The following is an 18675-nucleotide window of genomic DNA, read 5'->3' as shown; positions in this document are numbered from 1 at the left end:
GGAGCCAGCTGCCAAGATGGGCTGGATCCTGAGAACAAGTCCAATGCCACAAGGCTGGGTGGTGGCACGCAGTTGCTCCTGGTGGGACTTCATCTTGGGGGTGGTGGGTTAGGACATTACAATCCTGAATCAGCTCAGGGTGGGTCTAGTGCGTGACTGCTGTGAGTTCCTAACAAGCCCGAACTTCTGCTGGAGTTTGCAGGGTGGTTAGGGAGTTGCAGCTATGGGAGGCAGTGAGAGGAGATAGGGTTCATCTAACAACACCGAGTGGCTTTATCGTGAGCCTCTTTTTGCTGGAGTCATGCTCTGGCTACCACACACTCTGGCTTTCTGGACCAGTTGTGTTAATGCTGCATCACGGTGCTGCTATGCTGTCCCTGAAGAACTAGCAGGATAGCTGTTGGAATAACCACAGGTGATGTTTGCAGCAGGTTTCTGCTTGTACCTCATTTTCAGATTCAGTATTTATCCTTCCTAGCCCATGCACTCTGCTCCCATGGCTGAGAAGGGTTCTGTCAGTAAAAACTGTCTGGGGAAACCCAGGTGCAGTAGAAGGAGATCCCAGCAGTGAGGAACTGCAGGCAGATTCTTTGCTTCCAGACTGTAACCCCCCAAAACAGCAGCTTTTCCTTTTCCTCTTCCTTTTCTTTTCTTGTAAAATTACTCTGCTTTCTTTATTCTTCAAAACAACAACAAAAAAAAGAACTGACCAGGAGGTCCTTCAAATTTAATATCGAGTATGAGAGGCAGACAAAGAAATATTAAATTAAGTGCAGTATTTGGCATTCAGGTAACTTATCTTTCATCAAAGAGATACAGGACCATAAGAACACATCATAACAAGCATTTACAGCTTTCAGTGGAAGTTACTCAGGGTTGCTTAGTTTCAACTTGAAAAATATTAGAATGGGATTCTTAATAGTGAGAGATACAAAATGAATTGCTGTTTTGTGGACAATAAGCCAATCTGACTGCCATAATTGCATAGCTGAAAACAACAAGCGTGTTATCAGCTTGGTGCATGGATATAACGTACAAGGTAAAAAGAGATTCAGCCTGCAGGATCTCTACCATCATTATTGGCAGTATTTTCTTAGCAAGAACATTCATTCTTTAAGGTAATATCAGTCGTATTTTTTTCCACTGATATTCCTGGGAGTTTCTGCTATCATATCTATTAAAAAAATCAGTTCCCTGTAGCTGAGCTACTACTGGGTAAGAAGTTATTCTAGACTGCATTTTCTTTGAAGAGTGTGAAATGACAAATTGGAAAGTAGATTACTGGGGATGAGCATTTCACACCCCAGCAATAACATCTTCAACATGCAAAGTTCAGATCACATAATAGGCATCATGCTCTGCTGCCTACCCACAAGGGACTTCTTCCAGCAGCAATACATAAGAGAGCTGAAGTTGATACCACTTTAATTGCCTAATGAAACTTTCCTTCTTCGTTTTTTAGGGTTATAAAGAGGTAGTACGGTTCAAATGAAAGTTCAGTGGATAAAGTTTCTGTTCTTTCTCATCATTTCTGAAACACAAAAATCCATGGTTCAAAGGATTTCGTTGTAAGGAGACATTTTTGGTAGAAATATTAGATGGAAGAGAATAAAAAAGAGAGACAGAAAAAGAGAAAAAAAAAGGAGTGGATGTGCCAGTCTGACACTGGGTTCTTACTGCATGCATATTTGCTACACTTTTGTATTTTATAGTCCATTAACATTATGGAGCGGACATTGCAGAAGTATGGAAGCTATGAAAAATTTGAACAAGCCACTGGTGGCAGCTTGCTGACCAAAAGCCGCATCTGGAATCACGTCAGGAAATATATGGTGAAAGAAGGCTGTCTTGGTGAGGTAAGTCATATGCCAGATCAGGAAAGAAGCATTTATTTAGATCTTTCTTTATTTCAATGAAAATGGCTGCTCATGGCTGGGACAGGTGTACACTTCCTTGGGTTAAAAGCTGGCTGGGTGGCCAGGCCCAACGAGTCATGGTGAATGGAGTTAAATCCAGTTGGAGGCTGGTCACTAGTGGCATCCCCCAGGGCTCAGCACTGGGACCAGTTCTCTTCAATATCTTTACCAATATCTTTAATATGTGGACGAGGGGATTGAGTGCACCCTCAGTAAGTTTGCAGATGACACCAACGTGGGCATGAGTGTTGATCTGCCCGAGGATAGGAAGACGACAGAGGGACCTGGGGGTATTGGTCAGTAGGCAGCTGAACATGAGCCAGCAGTGTGCTCAGGTGGCCAAGAAGGCCAACGGCATCCTGGCTTGTATCAGAAACAGTGTGACCAGCGGGACCGGGGAGTGATTGTACCTTTGTACCCAGCCCTGGTAAGGCCGCACCTCGAGTACTGTGTTCAGTTTTGGGCCCCTCACTACAAGAAGGACATCGAGGCCATGGAGCATGTCCAGAGAAGGGCTGCAAAGCTGGTGAAGGGTTTAGAAAACAAGTTCTATGAGGATCAGCTGAGGGAGCTGGGGTTGTTTAGTCTGGAGAAGAGGAGGCTCAGGAGAGACCTTGTCATGCTCTACAATTACCTTAAAGGAGGCTACAGTGAGGTGGGGATTGGTCTGTTCTCCCAAGCACCGAGCAATAGGAAGAGGGGAAATGGCCTCAAGCTGTGCCAGGGGAGGTTTAGGTTGAATACTGAGAGAAATTTCTTCACTGAAAGGGTTGTGAAATATTGAAACAGGCTGCCCAAGGAAGTAGTTGAGTCACCATCCCTGGAGGCCTTCAGAAAACATGTAGATGTAGAGCTTACTGACATGGTTTAATGGTGGACTTGGTAGGGCTAGGTCACAAGTTGGACCAGATGATCTTAGAAGTTTTTTTCCAACCTAAATGTTTCTATGATTCTGTGATCTTAAAAATTATACATGGGAGGACCTGAGAGACTGGCTGGGAAGCCTTTCCTCCATAATTGCAATACTCCTTGTGTCATATTTTTCTCATGGCTTTGCCCACTCCCAATTTTTGAACAATTGAGATGATGCATAGTCCTTGTGAATACTTCAGCCATCTCTTTAAGCCTGTTTCCTGATTCATATGTGCTTATTAAAATAACCTCTTTTGGGAGTACCCAAGAGCGACACCCTTCCTTCCCTATTTTTTTCAGCTACTTGGAGAGTAGCACATTCCCATTTATTTGACAGTTCTACCCATTCTCTTGTATCAAATTATTACACCAAAGGTAAGAGAGTTAAGAAAAGGCCAAGAAAAATAATCAGCAGCCCAAGAGACTGATTTATAGGAGTTTGCACAAATGAAAGTGACATCAGTGAATAAAAATGTCCAAAAGATGTTAAGTTGGTTTAAGTGCTGTTTTTTCCTGACTTCAAACTTCTAATATTTTAGAGTCCTGTGCAAACAAACTTATTTCCTATATTGAGGATTTTAGACAATGTCTGACTGAGTTACATTGAATTACTTGGAAGAGTCAGACGAAACTGAATGTAGGAAAAGAGAATTATTCCAAATGAAAACATCAGCTGACACAGTCCAAGACTTAGATGATATCATTGGCAGTGAATGAGAGGAGACTGGAATGGGAGATAGACAAAATAGACAAGAATCAGTTTATAAAACTAGGTTTAATTACTAAACGTAATAATACTAGGAGAAACTGCTAAAATCATTGCACCTTTTTGGGAGACTGTAATTTGACACTGATACCAGACTTTACCTATGTTTCTAAGTGTGAGGTTACCAAACTATAGTTTAGAGAAAGCAGAAAAAAATGTAAAATTGAGGTCTTTGCTGTGCTTTTATCTCCCTTAGTGTTCATGTTTGTTTTGGTTTGTCTTCATGGAAGCAGAATCCTGCACCCTCATGAAACATCCTATGTCCTTCTTAATGAAACTTTCTGAAAAAGCACAGTTAAATATGTCTACTTAGTATTGCCTGAAATATTACAGAAGTACTCTCTTCATTTGAAGAAGCATTAATAAAGTTAAGTGGTACCAGTACTTTAAATCTAAATGCTTAAGCACTCATCTTTCCTGAATCTTAAATAAGAGCTTTGTGGGACTGATTGCTGTTGAACTTGGAGCTGAATGGTGGGTTTTGCCTACAGGGAAGTCAACACTGGTAGTGATGCGTTAATGCCTTTTATCCCTGGGTCCTTTTTTGTTAACTTTGATAGCAAAAAACAATCTCTCCTTTAGGTGCTCTTTTGAGGACTACTGTGGGGACTATCTTTGGGTAATACATGAAGAAGGAAAAATGCTTAATCTTCAGAAAAGAGAGTTTCCCATCTCCCTCCCAGTCACTTCTTTAAAAATTCCTTTTAAAACTCAAACACCAAAACGTATCAGTATGCACTGATTTCCTTCACTATAGGTATTTTTTATTACTAATTTTCCAAGAGAAAACAGGAAAATTAGAATTACATTCCTGTATAAATGTATAAATACGTTCCTGTATAAAACAAAACGGTATCAGCATTTTAATTATATTTGAAGTCTGCATCATGTATCGGGAAACAAAACACACAGTGCTCCCCCCTCTCCTCCATGTGACTTCAAAATTGCAACTAAGAAGGTTCCAGACAGTTAAGTGTACAGATACCCAGTCAATTTATGCATGCTCATCTCATATTTTTTAGTTCAAAATAGTACCAAGATAAGTAGACACTGTTCAAAAAAATGTAATTTCTCTAGTTTGCTTTGCAGATGGTTGCCCCCCAAAACTAGTCAGTGTTACCATATTTAATTTTGCAGTCTCATATCTGCCTGTGTTAACCCTCGTGCTGAATCCCACTAAAGCCTGAGGATTTATCAGAAGCACAGGTGACTACAACATTTCAGCAGAGTCAGATATGTCTCTCATAGGTTAGTTGCTGTCAGCAAAAGCCATGAAGGGCATTGGGCCAAACAAAAACAAAATATTGGAAAGGCCAAAGGAAAGTATAAAGCAGTAAAGGGAATGAGAGGAGAGCTCTGATACCTGGACTCTCTCATCTTCAGATTGTGGTCCATCTCACGGAGGACCTGCTTTCTCGAGCGTCAATGACAGTGGTGAATGGCCGCCCCACTCTCACTATCAATATCTCCACTGCGAGAGAGCACTGGCTGGAAGGGATGCTGAGACATGAAATCGGTATGAGCATGACATCAGTTCTTCAGACAAAAGGGAGTACTTGCATGCATTCTTATTTATTTTGCAGTAATCAGCCAGGCACTGTATATACACAGAAGAAAGGAACATCCCTGTCTAAAGAACCCATGCTGTAGGTGTACTAAAGGGAAGGAGAAACTTATTTATCACTGCACCACACAGTAGGAGGAAGATTATCTATTTGGGGGTCCCTAGGATTCATGTATATTAGTATTTTAGGTCAGGTCAGGAGAGAGCTTTTGAAGTGAGTCTACCAACTAGCCCCACTCACTGCACTGAGGTTCACATCCCAAAGAAATCTTGGATTAGAAGAAGTTTATCCTTTCGGAGGATGCTAACCTGGCTGTGCTCCAGGGCATACCAGCCGTGCTGTTGCTGCGTGGGGACGTTTTTGTGACACCAACCTAGAGCTAGTCTGGATTTAAAAAATGGAAACAAAAATAGTGTGACTGCTCAACCTCAGCGCCAGTCATTTCACTTTACAAATTCACTTCTGTTATGATGCATTGCTTGCAAATGTAGGTGTGCTTTCAGCATGAAGAATTTAACCAGAGACCCCTAAATCCGTGCAGGATTGCATTGATTTTGTATTGCACAAGGCTGGCCCAGCCCTGTAGAAAATTTCCACAAACTGTTCTACTTAAGTGCATCAAAACTAGGAAAATTTGGGTAGTGTCTGAATTTCAACTGAAGAATAAGCCCTGTGTTTGCCTTGAAGCAGCGTTACTCACAATGTAAGGGGACAGCAGCCTCTTCCAAGGCTGCAGCTGGGCTCTTTAATCAGCTTCAAGAGGCAATGTTTCTGCCCACTGAACCCTTCCCTCCTTTGATTCTCCTTCCTTCTGTTCACCACAAAACCTAGTCTGCTAGAGGCAACCAGCATGCAAGACAGTTTTGAAAATTTCTTTTCATGGATTTGGGAACTCAAGTCCTGCTGACATTTGTGTTCCTTAGGCATTTTGGGGGAGTTTCACTTTGCAGTCAGCAAGTGAATAATTGCACTGTGTATCTAGCTCTGACAAAACTCTCTCTTATAGACTAGGCTACAGTTTGCCAACTTTTTCCCAAGCCCATTTCAGAGTCCTGAAGAAATTGGCATCTCCTTCAATATTTTGCCATTTTTTGAATCATTAGATATTACTGTTCTAAGTCCCATACCCCTTTCTTTGTAGGAACTCATTATTTTCGAGGGTTTAACAACAACAGTCAGCCTTGGTGCAACTGGAATGGACGAAGGAAACATGGGTTGAAACCAATTAACCCTACAGAAGAAGGGCTAGCGAGCATTCACAGCGTCCTCTTCCGCAAAGACCCTTTCCTTTGGAGGGCTGCCCTGCTCTACTACACAGTCTATCAGGCTAGTCAAATGTCCTTCAGCCAGCTTTTCCAGGACGTGGGGAAATTTGTCAAGGACCCCAATACCAGGTGGGATTACTGTGTACGAGCCAAGAGAGGGTGGACTGACACATCACAGCCAGGTGGGTTCCCTGTTTGTCTTCTTACCTATTTTTGTGTTTTAAGGAGCTTTCAGAATGTGCATAGAGCTCCTTCAACACAGTAAAACTTTTACAAAAGGGAGAAATGGGACTCTGCACTTCCTGAAATGAAGCAACAGGATTTCTGCTGTTGAAAACAAGACTGGAAATGCACATTTGCAAGACATTCAAACTGAATCAGTAAAGGATTTTTTGCTGAAAGTAAAACAGAAGAAGCTCGTACAGTTTGACTTCCTTTCCTGTTTATTATAAAAATTATTGATCCAAATATTCTCAGAGACTATCTTCTGTTTGATATCTTCCTCTGGCTGGTGGGTTTAGCCTTCTAGTTAGTTTTTGGGAAGGTTTTCAAACTCTGGGATAAAAATATAGTTAAAAAAAAATAAAAATTGTTCTATTTACAGTAGTTTCTGAGAATATGCCTTGAACAAACCCTGACAGATTGCAATTTATATTGTTTCCTTTTAGGCTGTTTCAATAAAGATCAGGTGTACTTAGACGGCATCCTCCGAATCCTGAGATATAGGGAGTCCATTGATTTCCACCTTCTGACAGCCCTCGGAAAGGTGAGTGGACTCATCCTTACCTAAAGGATATGATTTTATCATTTGAGTAAGCCTGCTTGCAAAGAGTTATGAGTCATTGTGCTCTGTTTTACTTTGATAGAAATCTCTGTTTCATACAGCACCTGGAACACGCAGTGCAAGTTAAAAATATTTTGAGGTCCTAAGAATTCCTACCAGCTTTTCCTCATTCCTCGGTTATCAGATTAAGATTTTATGGTCATACTTCAGACTTTCCTTTCCTCCTTTTATAGGGTACTACCTGACCTGCAGTACAATGGACTGCCTTGAGCAAGCAGGACAGGTACTAGATAAGGTGGTGGTCCTAGTAAGAAGCTAAATTCACAGATTGATGTTAAGGCATCCTGTTCCATCACAAAGGGAGAGGCAATACTGTGATTTTAATCTCAAATTCCTCTCACTGTTTTGTTTTTTTTTTTCTCCAGAAATCTGTCTTTTCCACAATACGTTATTTCTAAATTCACAGATCATATTTTCTGTCCTTTGTCATTGCTTGTTTGTTCTCAAAATGATAAACAAAACCATACTAACTGTATAAACTTTGTCAGAGTTCCTGAACCAATTCCTTGGATTGCTAAGTTTCCACAGTTCCTAAAACAGGGTTCATAGTCATACAAAACAGGATTCAAGTTAATATTGTTACGCTTGCATTTAGAGCTGGTATACCATTTTTGCCTGCTTGGCATTCACTGGCTGAGAAAGGGGCATAGCATATTATAATAGAGGCTTTTGGTCCACATTTAAGAAGCATTGCCCGTAGTGCCAGAAACATCCCTATTGGTGAGCAGGACTACTTAAGTCACTGAACCAAGTTAGAAACCTCTAAAAGAAATTGCGCTGTCAGATAAGTCTCTGCAGCTTTATTCTCTAAAACTTCATTTTGCCTTAAAGGCTGCTTAACTCCAAGCAGTTTCTACCTGCTAATTTGTACTGAACACATACCCTTCCTGCACTGCTTTATCCCTTGCTCTCTTCAGAGGGACTGCAGTATTGTCAACCCTCTTCAAAAATGTATCGTCATTGCTGATATAATTGAAGATTCAATTGTAATCCACACAGAAGGCACTTATATTAGGGGTCTACAAGCAATTTAATTCTAGCAGTATGATGATTTACAAATGCTTGACTTTACAACTTCTAAGACCAAGGGAACTTAAAGGCTACTCTGATTGTTTTTACTGCACGCTTCTGCAATAAAACTGGAAATCCATCTGTAAGAACACTGCCTGCTCTCAGAATCACAGAGTGGTTGAAGTCAGCAGAGACCTCTCAAGATCATCTAGTCCAACTGGGGTCAGCTGTCTAGAAGGGCTTTGAATATCTCCAGTGATGGAGATTCCACAGTTTACCTTTGTCAGTGTTTTACCACCCTCACAGTAAAAAAAAAAAAAAAAAAAAAAAAAAAAAAGTGTTTCGTGTTCAGTTGAAATTTTGTGCCTTTTAATCTGTGCCCTCTTGCCCTGTGAGCAGTGAGCACTGCTGAGAAGAGTCTGGTTCTCTCTTCATTCCTTCCCATCAGGTACTTATAAACATTGGTAAGATGCCCCTGAGCCTTTTCTTCCCCAGGCAGAACAGTCCCAGCTCTCTCAGCCTTTCCTCATATGGCAGATGTTCAGTTCTCTCAGTCATCTCACTCCAGTATCTCCATATACTCCAGGAAAATCAAGTTGTGTTTTCCAGGAATGCGGACAATTTACAAAGAGCCTAAGTAAGCCTGTTTTAGCCTCTTTTTTTGTTGTTGTGTTTTGTTTTGTTTTTTAGCCTAATACAATATTTTTAATTATATGTGGTTAGGAAGACAACCCATTGCCACAGTAGGATGAGACTATGTTTTTAATCTCCTCAGAACATCATCTTTTGTGGGTTTTAGCAATTACAGCAATCCCAATCAAACCATACCTTGAATCACAGATACCTGTTTCTTGGTTGCAGCAGTAGCAGAAACCCTTGAATATAAGTATGAGGTAAAAAGGGTCTTCTTTTTTTCTTTTGAGGGAAAGAGGTAGAATTTAAAAGTGGGACAGGAGAGAAGGTTCATATTTAATCTAATTTGGTTCTGCGCCTCTGAGAGGAGATGGCATGATCTTGTATAGCCCCCCTGTATCTACTTCTAAATACAGTAATGGAGGTGTAATGCCCCTCTGTCTTCAAACAGCAGAATCTGAGTGACTTGAGTAAGCCTGGACATACGTACAGTTTTTTGTTGTTGGTTTTGTTTTTTTTCTTAAGTCAGGATGCATCTCGTCATTGCAACTAGAAAAGCCTACAAGTCTGCTCAGAGGCAAGTTCATTCTCTTTGCAGACTTTGTTCCCGTTATCACCAGTGAGACATGCACCCCACATCTGACCGCCTCTATGGAGTGGGTTTAGCAATCTGGATTAGACCTATCTATCCTTCCAGAAAGCCCTTTGATGTCTCTTACACACTGGTGGAAGATTTGTGCTTGCTTTAACCTTTTCAAAATAGGAACCACCACCTGCTAAGAGGGCAGGCTTTTTCCAGGGAGCTCTGACAGAGCAGTGCTCAGTTCCGTAGAAAAAACATGGGTTAAAAAGGTTCAAAGGTGCAGGCTCCAGTCTCAAGCCACCTGGCACAAACCTGCTGTGAGGAAATAGGATGTGCCAGTTAGTAAGCAGGGCCAGGCTTGTGTTTTTGCCAGCACATATGCTTCTGTCTGTAGGGTGCCTCAGCACACGCAGCTTGTAGACAAGCGACAACCACATGAATTTCATCACACTGGATGTTTGCCCAAGGAGACCAGTTCTGTGTTTGCAGGACAGCCTGTGTAGCTACTGCACAGCCAAAGCATTTGTACTTTTCTGGACTATCACTTGCAGCACCTTGAGCTATTGTGAGCTCAAAGATTTGAGGTCCTAGCTTGTAGAATCATAAGACTATGGCAAAAAAATCTCAGCTTCCATTACAGAAAATAAGTAGTAGGCCTTGTAGCAGCTGGAAAAAACTTTTAAAATGTCACACCTATACCTAGAAGGCTTTGATGCCAAGAGGCAAAACTAATTTCTACCCTATTAAATAAGGGAAAAAAAAATGGGGGGATGCTTAAGGTTGCCCAAGCTGTGGTTAGTTTGTTACTAGAGATGCATTTTAATTTAGCTTTGCATAAGCACATTTGCTAGTGAAAACAAAAACAAGAGTTCAGGTCACCTGGCACCCTGCCTTTCCCAAAGCCTACGCCTGCCTGCTTCCTGTTCCATGCCTGTCTGCACTCCCTTTCCTGTTCCTCAGTGGCAGGCCCAGCGTATTCTCCATTCTTATATCGATATTTCCACCTTTTTGAGAAGAGACCCCAGGACTCACATGTTCCATCCTTTCCCTCTGTATTCCTGCAGCTGTTGTAGGTCAGTCTTGTTCAGGTTTATGTGCATCTGTTCACTGATATAATCAGAAGCAGAATCGGGAAGTATGTAGGCATTTGCTGAAATTACACTTTTTTCACATCTTCCATTGAGGCACCCATGCTCTAGGGTTGCTTTTAAAGGAATCTCACAAGCTTTTAAATCCCCCTGCTCTGAAATCTTTTCTCATCTACAAAAGGTAATTTAGAGCCACAGCAAATAAGTAGCAGGACTACAGTGCAGAATTAACCCATGTCCTTCTTTGCAGATTTCATATGAGGATGTGGACCGCCTGAAAGGATTGGCTGTGATTGAGAACATGAGGGTACCACACTTTCTGCAAGATCATGCCCGCTATATGGAACACTTGGAAAAGATTATGGAAGTCAATGAGCTGACTGATGAGGAGCTCCAGGATCTCATAAATTAACAGTATTATTCAACCATTCACTCTGTGAAACTGAGGATGTAGAAGAGGACTTCTCAGAGTTTACAAGAATGGACTTACAAGGGGTGGGGCAGGAGGGAAGGGTGCCTAGAATACATGGAATTCAGAAAATGTCCCTTTATGTTCCTTTTGCATTGTGGTTATATACTGTTGTGTTTTGTTTTGTGTTTTTTTTTTTTTTCATTTTCTAAGTTTGTGTATTTTTTTTTTTAAGTTTGGCTTCGGAATTCCTTTGCAGTGATCTGTCCAGTTATCTACTCTATTTTGTAGGCTAGACATAGTGCTTGACACTTTCTTTTGTAACATACTACCTTTTCCCATCCAGATTTAGAGGTGGAAGAAAAGAGAAAGGGGAGATTCCCCTTTTGTCTATTCATATATGCTCTGTCTTTAGTCAGCTTTCACAGCTCATGATGATTGCACTGTTGTATATTATGCTACATCACTGCACAACTCTTTCCTATTTGGTCATCACTGCAACAACAGCAACAAAAAGTAAAGAAGTAATCACAGTGCACAGAAGCAGGTCTTTGTGCAATAGGATTAAAGCTCTGATCAAAAGCTATAAAAAGTTTGATTTTTTCACTAGGAGATTTAGCATTAAAAGAAAAAAAGTATCACTGCTTTGATGACTGTAAACAGGTAGCAAAGTTATCATCTTTATCCCACCGGTTTGTAACACTGTTCTACGTCTTTATCTGTACAGTATGTGTTTCAATAAGTTGAATTCTGGAAAGGGTCATCCTGCTTTGAGGATAAGTATAGCATGGCTAGTGAGTTCAGTATGGTAGCATTTTGGGAAGAGGCTTGGGCAGAACTGGGATTTTGTGACCTTTGTTATAAATAAATTTGGGAATACAGGAACATAAGTCAGCACAGCAGACAACACCCACTTCTTCTGCAGGTCACCTGAGCCTACAGAGGATCAAGTCACTTTTTGAGCAGCATCAGGCCTCCAAGCTGCAGAAAGCTTGAGCTTGCAGAGCTCAGTGCAGAAATGAGACATGGATGGGGAGAAAAAAACAACTCACAAGTGCCCTGTTCCTGTGTTCCAATAGAAGTGCTACACCACTTCAAGCAAACTTACCTCTGTTTTAATTGCTGGTGCTACATCCAGACACATGTACAGAAAGTATGTTACTGTAAAGCATGGATAGTCAAATGATAAATAGCTTATGTGACGCAGGAAGACTTACTACATAGACTACATTTTCTGAATCCAGAGTATTATGGCATTGTCAAGGCAAACTGAGTTTTGCATCTGTAAGTACTTTGACAAAGAGTTTAATTTTAGTAGATAGTATTTTACCAGGGTAAATCTGAACTCTTAGGAAGCTGCTATGGTACAAGAGGCTGGGCAAGAACAGGGGAGGGCCTTGGAGGAGCCTCTGTTGTTTCTTCCCCTACTTCATTGTCCCACAGATAACAGGCCCAGCATTGGAGGAGGCAGGTAGATGGAACCACTGTTTCCTCCATGCCACATTGCATGGGTTTGAGCCCTGGCATCCCTATCTTCCCCATTTATCCTTCAATAAAAAGGATGGAATAACCCTCCCACCTTCCCCAGCCTTATTTTACACCCAGGACATTAACAGCCATGACAGCAAAATCCTGAGAACGTTTCATGATAGGAAAATAGTGAAATCCAGGAGGAAAAGTTCTCAGTTGGCTAAGAGGTCTGAAGGTTTTTGAGTAATGCCATGAAACCAGATGCCTTTTAGCTAGTATTGCAGTGTGCTTGCAGCAGCTGGCTGACTGCTTCAAAAACTAAGATGCACTCAACAAACATAAATTTACTAAATTTGGTTATTTTCAAGGCAAGGACCAAGAACTCCTCACAGCAGCCTTAATTTTGTATTGTCAGTGTTGTTCACGATCTGAAATCCTTTCAGCCTCTGTATGCTGAAATAAAATCCCTTTTTCTCCCCCTCAGACCGTCTAGTTTAGTCACTTGTAGCTTTGCCTGCACAGCCTTGTTTTAGAACTGAACCGAGCAGACAGCCTGATGGGGTCATCTTGCAGTCCTGCACCCATGCTATCTGGATTCAGATTTGGACTCTTTGCCGGAAGTAGAAAGAAAGCCAGATGTGGCTGAGGTCAAGTCAAAGTTCACAGTCAAAAGCCATCTTTGGAGTAAATCACATAGAGATCATTTGAGCTCATTGCGCTCACTTTGCAGATACAGGGGTACATAAGAGGGCCAGGCCTTCACGAAAAAGACAGTTTTGAATTGGTATTTTCTTACTATAGAGAATTTCTTGCCTTTGTTTACTTCTACACCAAGTGCTTTGTCCCTTACCCCAGTACTTGTGTGTTATGAACTATGGATATTTACTGTCCCAGGTCCCTGGAACCAGGAGGCCGTGCTAGCCACCCTGCTTTGCCGCAGGATACCATGCCCACCGCCCTTCCTCCAGCAGCCACTTCGCTCTTCCACTGCCCTGTAGCCCTAAATGCTACTGCAGGCCTTTTTGCTTTACTTCAAAACCGGTCTCCTTTTCCCCAAAGTCGTTGAACTACTTCTATTCTCCCTTATTCTAGAAATAGATTTGCCTAGTGCAAGGTTTGTCTGGAAGTGGTCACTATAAAGATATTACTGTAGCTGTAGACGAAAAACCTGCCAGCTTCTGTTTTCAGTGTCAGATTTGTCCTTGCTCCTTTGTAAGTATTTCAAATTTTGAAGTGTAGCTTTTGTAAGTTTTCCTGAATTTCCCGCCCTACACACTGTGAATAGCCTGGTTACTAAATTATGGTACTGAAGTTCTGTAATAAAGTTTTTGGACAGCAGTGCATGTGAGCTTATGTCACTACCAAGTTTCGTGATGTCAGTGATGTGACAGTGCCTTTTGTAGCTGTCTGGTCCAGTTGCTTTGCTGTATGGATGTCTCACTACTTCTGTGTTGTTCCTATACAGAAAGGTGGCCAACATTGGGAAAGCCACCGTGCTTCACCAGACCCGTTTTGAGGGATTTTTATACAAGTTTTACAAATAAAACTAACTGAAAGAATGACAGAGATTAGAGTACTGAAGTGTTCTGTAGTGTTGCTCTCTTCGGGCAGCATTGGCTTTACAGCTAGCTGGACATCCCAAGCTGCACATGAAGGCTTTCTGGCACAATTCTGAGAAACATCACTTGGGGTTGGAGTCACAAAGGGGCTGCCACGGGGCCTTGTTGAAGGCGTACATCAGGTATGGCTCCCTCTGCTCTGTCAGAAATTACACACCTTCCCTTTTTCTAGGGCACAGTCTGAGGCCTCGTTGGAGCCACATGGCAGCAATGCATTTCTTAGCACCATGAGGGAAACAGCAACTGTGAATGTTCTGCTTCAACATTTTAATGCCCTCCCTGCTTCTCCCTGCTGCTTTGTTTCTGGGCTCCTTGCGCCCTCTCACACTTGTTTATCTCCAGGGAGTCCTGTCGTCTCCTTGTGGTTCAGCTCCCTCACGTATAAATAAGGATGATATTTAAGGATACCCCACAACCCTTAATGAGTATTTAATAATGGCGTCAGTAATTTAGTGCCAGTAACGTGAAGCATGAGGCTGGAGCCCATGCTCCTGAACCTCCCAGGTTCAGGAGGCAGCACCAGGTTCCCTCTGGTGAAGGCACTCACACAGGCCACACCGCAGCTGCACGTGGTCCCTAGGCCAGGCACGGCTTTCTGTCTGCCCACCTCACCTGGGAACCCTGCTTCTGGTAGCACAACAGGGGCCAGAGAGGCTATGAGAAGACTTGGTGGTGGGAGAAGCAGGACTGGAGGTGCAGGTATATCCCCAGGCCATGCTGCTCCTCACATGTGGCAGCACAGGGACAGGGTGGAAGGAGGCCCTGTGGAGGGGACGCGTCTCGGATGGCTTGTGCAATGCTGCGGGGCTTTGGAGGAGAACCAAAGGGCATGCATGAGCACCAGCCTCCCTTGTACAGCTATTTGAGTAGCAGAGGTCCTAGCCCAGCAGTCCTGAAAGTTGTGCTTGAAGGTTCTCATAGATAGACCCTACTTCTACCTCATGCCATAACCCAAACAAGACAGACCAGGCTTTCCCCTCCACCTTACTTGGTTATTTCCTCCCCAAGGATTTCGTCTTGGTCTCTAGTAGTCATTCTTCAGGCTGCCTTAATTTAATATCCCAGTCCTTCACCTTCCTTTTTATCTCACAAATACATTCGCTAACACATCATCCATCCCCGAGCCTAGAAAACAAGACAAGTAACTTCCACCCACCAGAGAAATCCATACTTGTTCTATGACTCAACCTCTTCTGCTTCCTACCGAATGTTTGAAAACTGAGGCCCCTTTTATTTTGTCTCTAGAAGCTCTGCAGCTTCCAGAAAAGCAGCTTTTCCAGGTTCTGGCAAGATATGTCACCAGCTGCACAGCACCATGAGGAGAAGCACCCAGCTGTGGTTTACCTCTCCACCTGCTCTCCATCCTTCCTCCTTTCCCAGCCCCTCTCACAGCCCCACACTCCAAACCTCCCAGCATCCTTGCTCAGACATCTCTCCACCCTTCTCAGGGCCCTCTGCATTGTAGCTGTGTCCTAGACAAACGGCAATTCGGTGAACCCTCACCAGCTCCCTGATCCCCACGCATTTGGGATTTCTCACACATTCCCTCCTGCCCCCAACCCTTTTAGGCTTCTTCCTGAGTCCCTGACTGTCCCAGGGGAAATCCCTTTGAGGAAGCCAGTAACAAGCTGGGGAAACGTCCTGCACAAAAGCTGTTCATTCGAAGTTATTCATTATTCAGGAAAATGAGTAACATTCCTACAGTGAAAAGAATCAGGTTAAAGTTCCCACAGACAAGACGCCCAAGAAGTGTTCAAGCAGTAAGAGAAAAGGGATGCAAAATAACTATCCAGCTACATAGCAGCACCTGTTGTCTGCTAGTGTGCAAAGAGATGATGGAGGTCTGGAGCTGTGATCTGGAGAAGGAAAAAATTTCCTTGAAGGCCACTGCCTAAAAACTGGTGGGAACATGCTTCAAGAGCTTGGAGCTGGTGCACCTTGTGTTGTCTCCTCACACAAAGCTTGTGCAATATCGCAGTTCTGGTCTGTGCACATTCCATCCTATTTTCCTATTAAACAAGGCCTGTGCTTTCACACAGCTGATAAGGAGACACCTCGGGACACCCCTCAAGCTGGGAACATCTCAGCATGCAGGGTTACAAGATGGCCAGAAGGATGGGCCAAAGAATGACCCAGCAACATATTTCCTAAAAGTACCTTTAACTCGTGGGCACTCTGGAGTAAATCCTTTTAGTTATTCTGATGTCACATGGAAGCTGTTTTGCTTCCAGATCGGGAGATAAAAAGGACTTAAAGCTTAAAACCCTAAAACCAAACAAACCTCATCTTATATTATAACCAGGCAAGTCCACCTGAATGTGCATGCGTCTTTATATTATATACTATCCTACAAAGCTTGGCCTCCCATGAGAGGCACCTGATCATGGAGCTGAGCCTCCTGACACCACCCACAACCAAAGCAGTAACTGGCAGCAGCCAACACCTTGCTGGGAGCTACGAGAGGTCTGTAACAACAGCTCGTGAGGGTATGCCTGCCATTCCCCGATGCAACAAAGATTCTCACTAACTGCAAATTTATAAGCTGTTAAGACTTATTGCCTCTTAAAGCATCTTAAAGAAGGGGGAATGATGACCCAAGAACACGCGAATGAGCCCAGACTTCTCCAGTTTCTTCACTTCTTCCAAACTGTATCAATACTAAGAGGTAGAGCAAGAAGTTTTAGCTGCGTAGAAACTCTATATAAAAGTTTGAAAGCTCAGAAAGCCAAAAGCCTGCATGGCTGGTGGCTGAAACATTTTCTGTCCTTTAAAGGATGCCTATCACTAGTTTCTGTGAGGGCTTAGCGCCAAGACCCACGCTGTTAACCTTGTTTGATCAAGCTCACACCTTTGGTGAACCTGCATATATTCAGCCCACTGCTGTCACCACCAGGTTCTTGGAAATTAATTTCTAGGACAGTTACTTATTTGTGTTTGCTCCGTAGAGCTCCCCAAAATATCCCTCACGTATCACAGCTCTTTTTTTTTTCAACAATTTACATCCCTGTTTAGTTTAACGCTGCAAAGCCATATGACCAAACTGACACTTACTGAATAAATATGCTTAATTGTGTAATCCCACAGAACAAAGCAGAGGTTTTGCCCTGAAGTAAGCAGGTCAGGGCAAACAAGAAAGGGGAATAATTTGGCTGTGAGTATTTTAGAAGCCAGGGAGATCTGGGGCTGGCACATGGTCAGGAGGAGAGAGGAGTTGTAAGAAGCAGCCAGATTTCACTTCCAGCAGGCAGGGGAGGGCTCCAACACCCTTCATCATGCACAAGTGAGCTGGACTGCCCTGCAGAAGTGACTATGCTTATAAAAAAAAAGCTGTACCTAAACAGTCTATAGACATGTGGCAACCTCAAACATAACCCCAAGGAGAGGAGACCAAAGCACGTAGGTGCAGGTTGTATTTCAGGCCATAGCTACAACAGGTCTTTTGCAAGACTCCCTGTTTCTCTCTGCGCCATCTCCATTGTTGCTGCTTCCCTCAGCACTGCAAGGGGAATAAAGCTACAGAAATCAGGGCTAGCATTGCCTCTGCTATTAAGAGTGTTAACATAAAATTGCTATTCGAGGTTGCTCCCATAGTCACAGTTGCCAGCAGAGGCAGGAGGACATCAGCCACCGCTTCATTTTTTGAGCCACCACGATACAACAAATGGTTTTGGGGACCTCCAAAACCCAAGAGGGAAAGAGTCTCATAATAACTTTATCATCCTGCAAGAATATTGCATACAAAAAGCAAAGCAAGCTCTTTAAAAAAAAGTGAAGCTATCAAAACAGTCAGGCACTGCTGACTCCCACCATGAACTAACCAGGTGGGTACCTTGCATTGACCCTCCACATGAGGCAGAGCTCCACCAGCAGGTACCAGACTCCTCCGTCCTACTCCCCATGCCCTGTAGGATCCGTTTTGCTCTAGGGCACGTCTATTCACCACACAATCTCCTTCCTAGAACTCCCCTCTCCCTCCCAGCCAGCTGGACTAAGTGACCTGCAGTCTGCAGCCCAGCCTCATGGCTCAGCTTGTTTCCTCTACCACAGCCTGCACTAATAAGCAGCTCATCAGCACACTGCAAAAGCAAGGGCCCCTCCAGTGACAGTGAGCACTGGGGACTGGCCAAAGAGCATCTGCCTTTCTTCATACCTGCAGCAGATTAAAGGGGATCCAGGCCTTTCAGGTTTTATTTCAATAGCTGTGAAGCCACTGCAGCCTTCAAGTGTGATAACAGCAGGAAAACATGAGCATGGGTCTCACAGGTAGCAACAAACACAGGATGAAGTTTTCCTCAAGCCAAATTACACCCAGGTGGGTGCAGAGGTCACCTGCGCTCCCAGTGGGCAGCAGATATGTTACTGACCACAGCCCACAGATAATAGCTTCAAGATGCATGAGAGGAAGCATGATCTTGGGAATTTTACTGCCATGCAACTCCTGTGGTATTCATTTGACCAAGCTAACTCCATTGGATCCTAACCTATAGTTTGCAGTGTTCCAGGAGAGTTACTTGGATCAAAGTAAAGGGAGACAGCAAAATTGTGTCTGCTGGAAGAGGACAAAGCAGCAGCAAGGAACCAGAACCAAAGCTGG

At 43.1% G+C, this 18675-nt stretch overlaps 1 protein-coding gene across 5 annotated transcripts in view; it reads left to right on the top strand.

The window, feature by feature from the left end:
- The window catches only part of MATCAP2 (microtubule associated tyrosine carboxypeptidase 2), a 29174-nt gene extending 15149 nt beyond the window's left edge, over positions 1 to 14025 (top strand). For 4 of the 5 annotated variants that reach the window (XM_035552391.2, XM_035552389.2, XM_050708681.1 and 1 more), the window contains 5 exons: positions 1713 to 1856; positions 4978 to 5110; positions 6301 to 6606; positions 7093 to 7190; positions 10834 to 13981. In XM_035552391.2, the coding sequence (XP_035408284.1) occupies positions 1713 to 1856; positions 4978 to 5110; positions 6301 to 6606; positions 7093 to 7190; positions 10834 to 10995 (843 nt within the window). In that variant the 3' untranslated portion in view covers positions 10996 to 13981. Of the gene's footprint in view, positions 1 to 1712; positions 1857 to 4977; positions 5111 to 6300; positions 6607 to 7092; positions 7191 to 10833 lie in introns of all 5 variants that reach the window. The other variant, XM_035552388.2, reaches the window with a different exon arrangement.
- The last annotated feature ends 4650 nt before the right edge of the window (positions 14026 to 18675 follow it).

The sequence above is a fragment of the Cygnus atratus genome, chromosome 2 (assembly GCF_013377495.2).
Source record: "Cygnus atratus isolate AKBS03 ecotype Queensland, Australia chromosome 2, CAtr_DNAZoo_HiC_assembly, whole genome shotgun sequence".
In the NCBI taxonomy this organism is placed as follows: domain Eukaryota; kingdom Metazoa; phylum Chordata; class Aves; order Anseriformes; family Anatidae; genus Cygnus; species Cygnus atratus.
The sequence above is the reverse complement of the archived record's forward strand: the minus strand, read 5'-3'. Positions and strand labels throughout refer to the sequence as shown.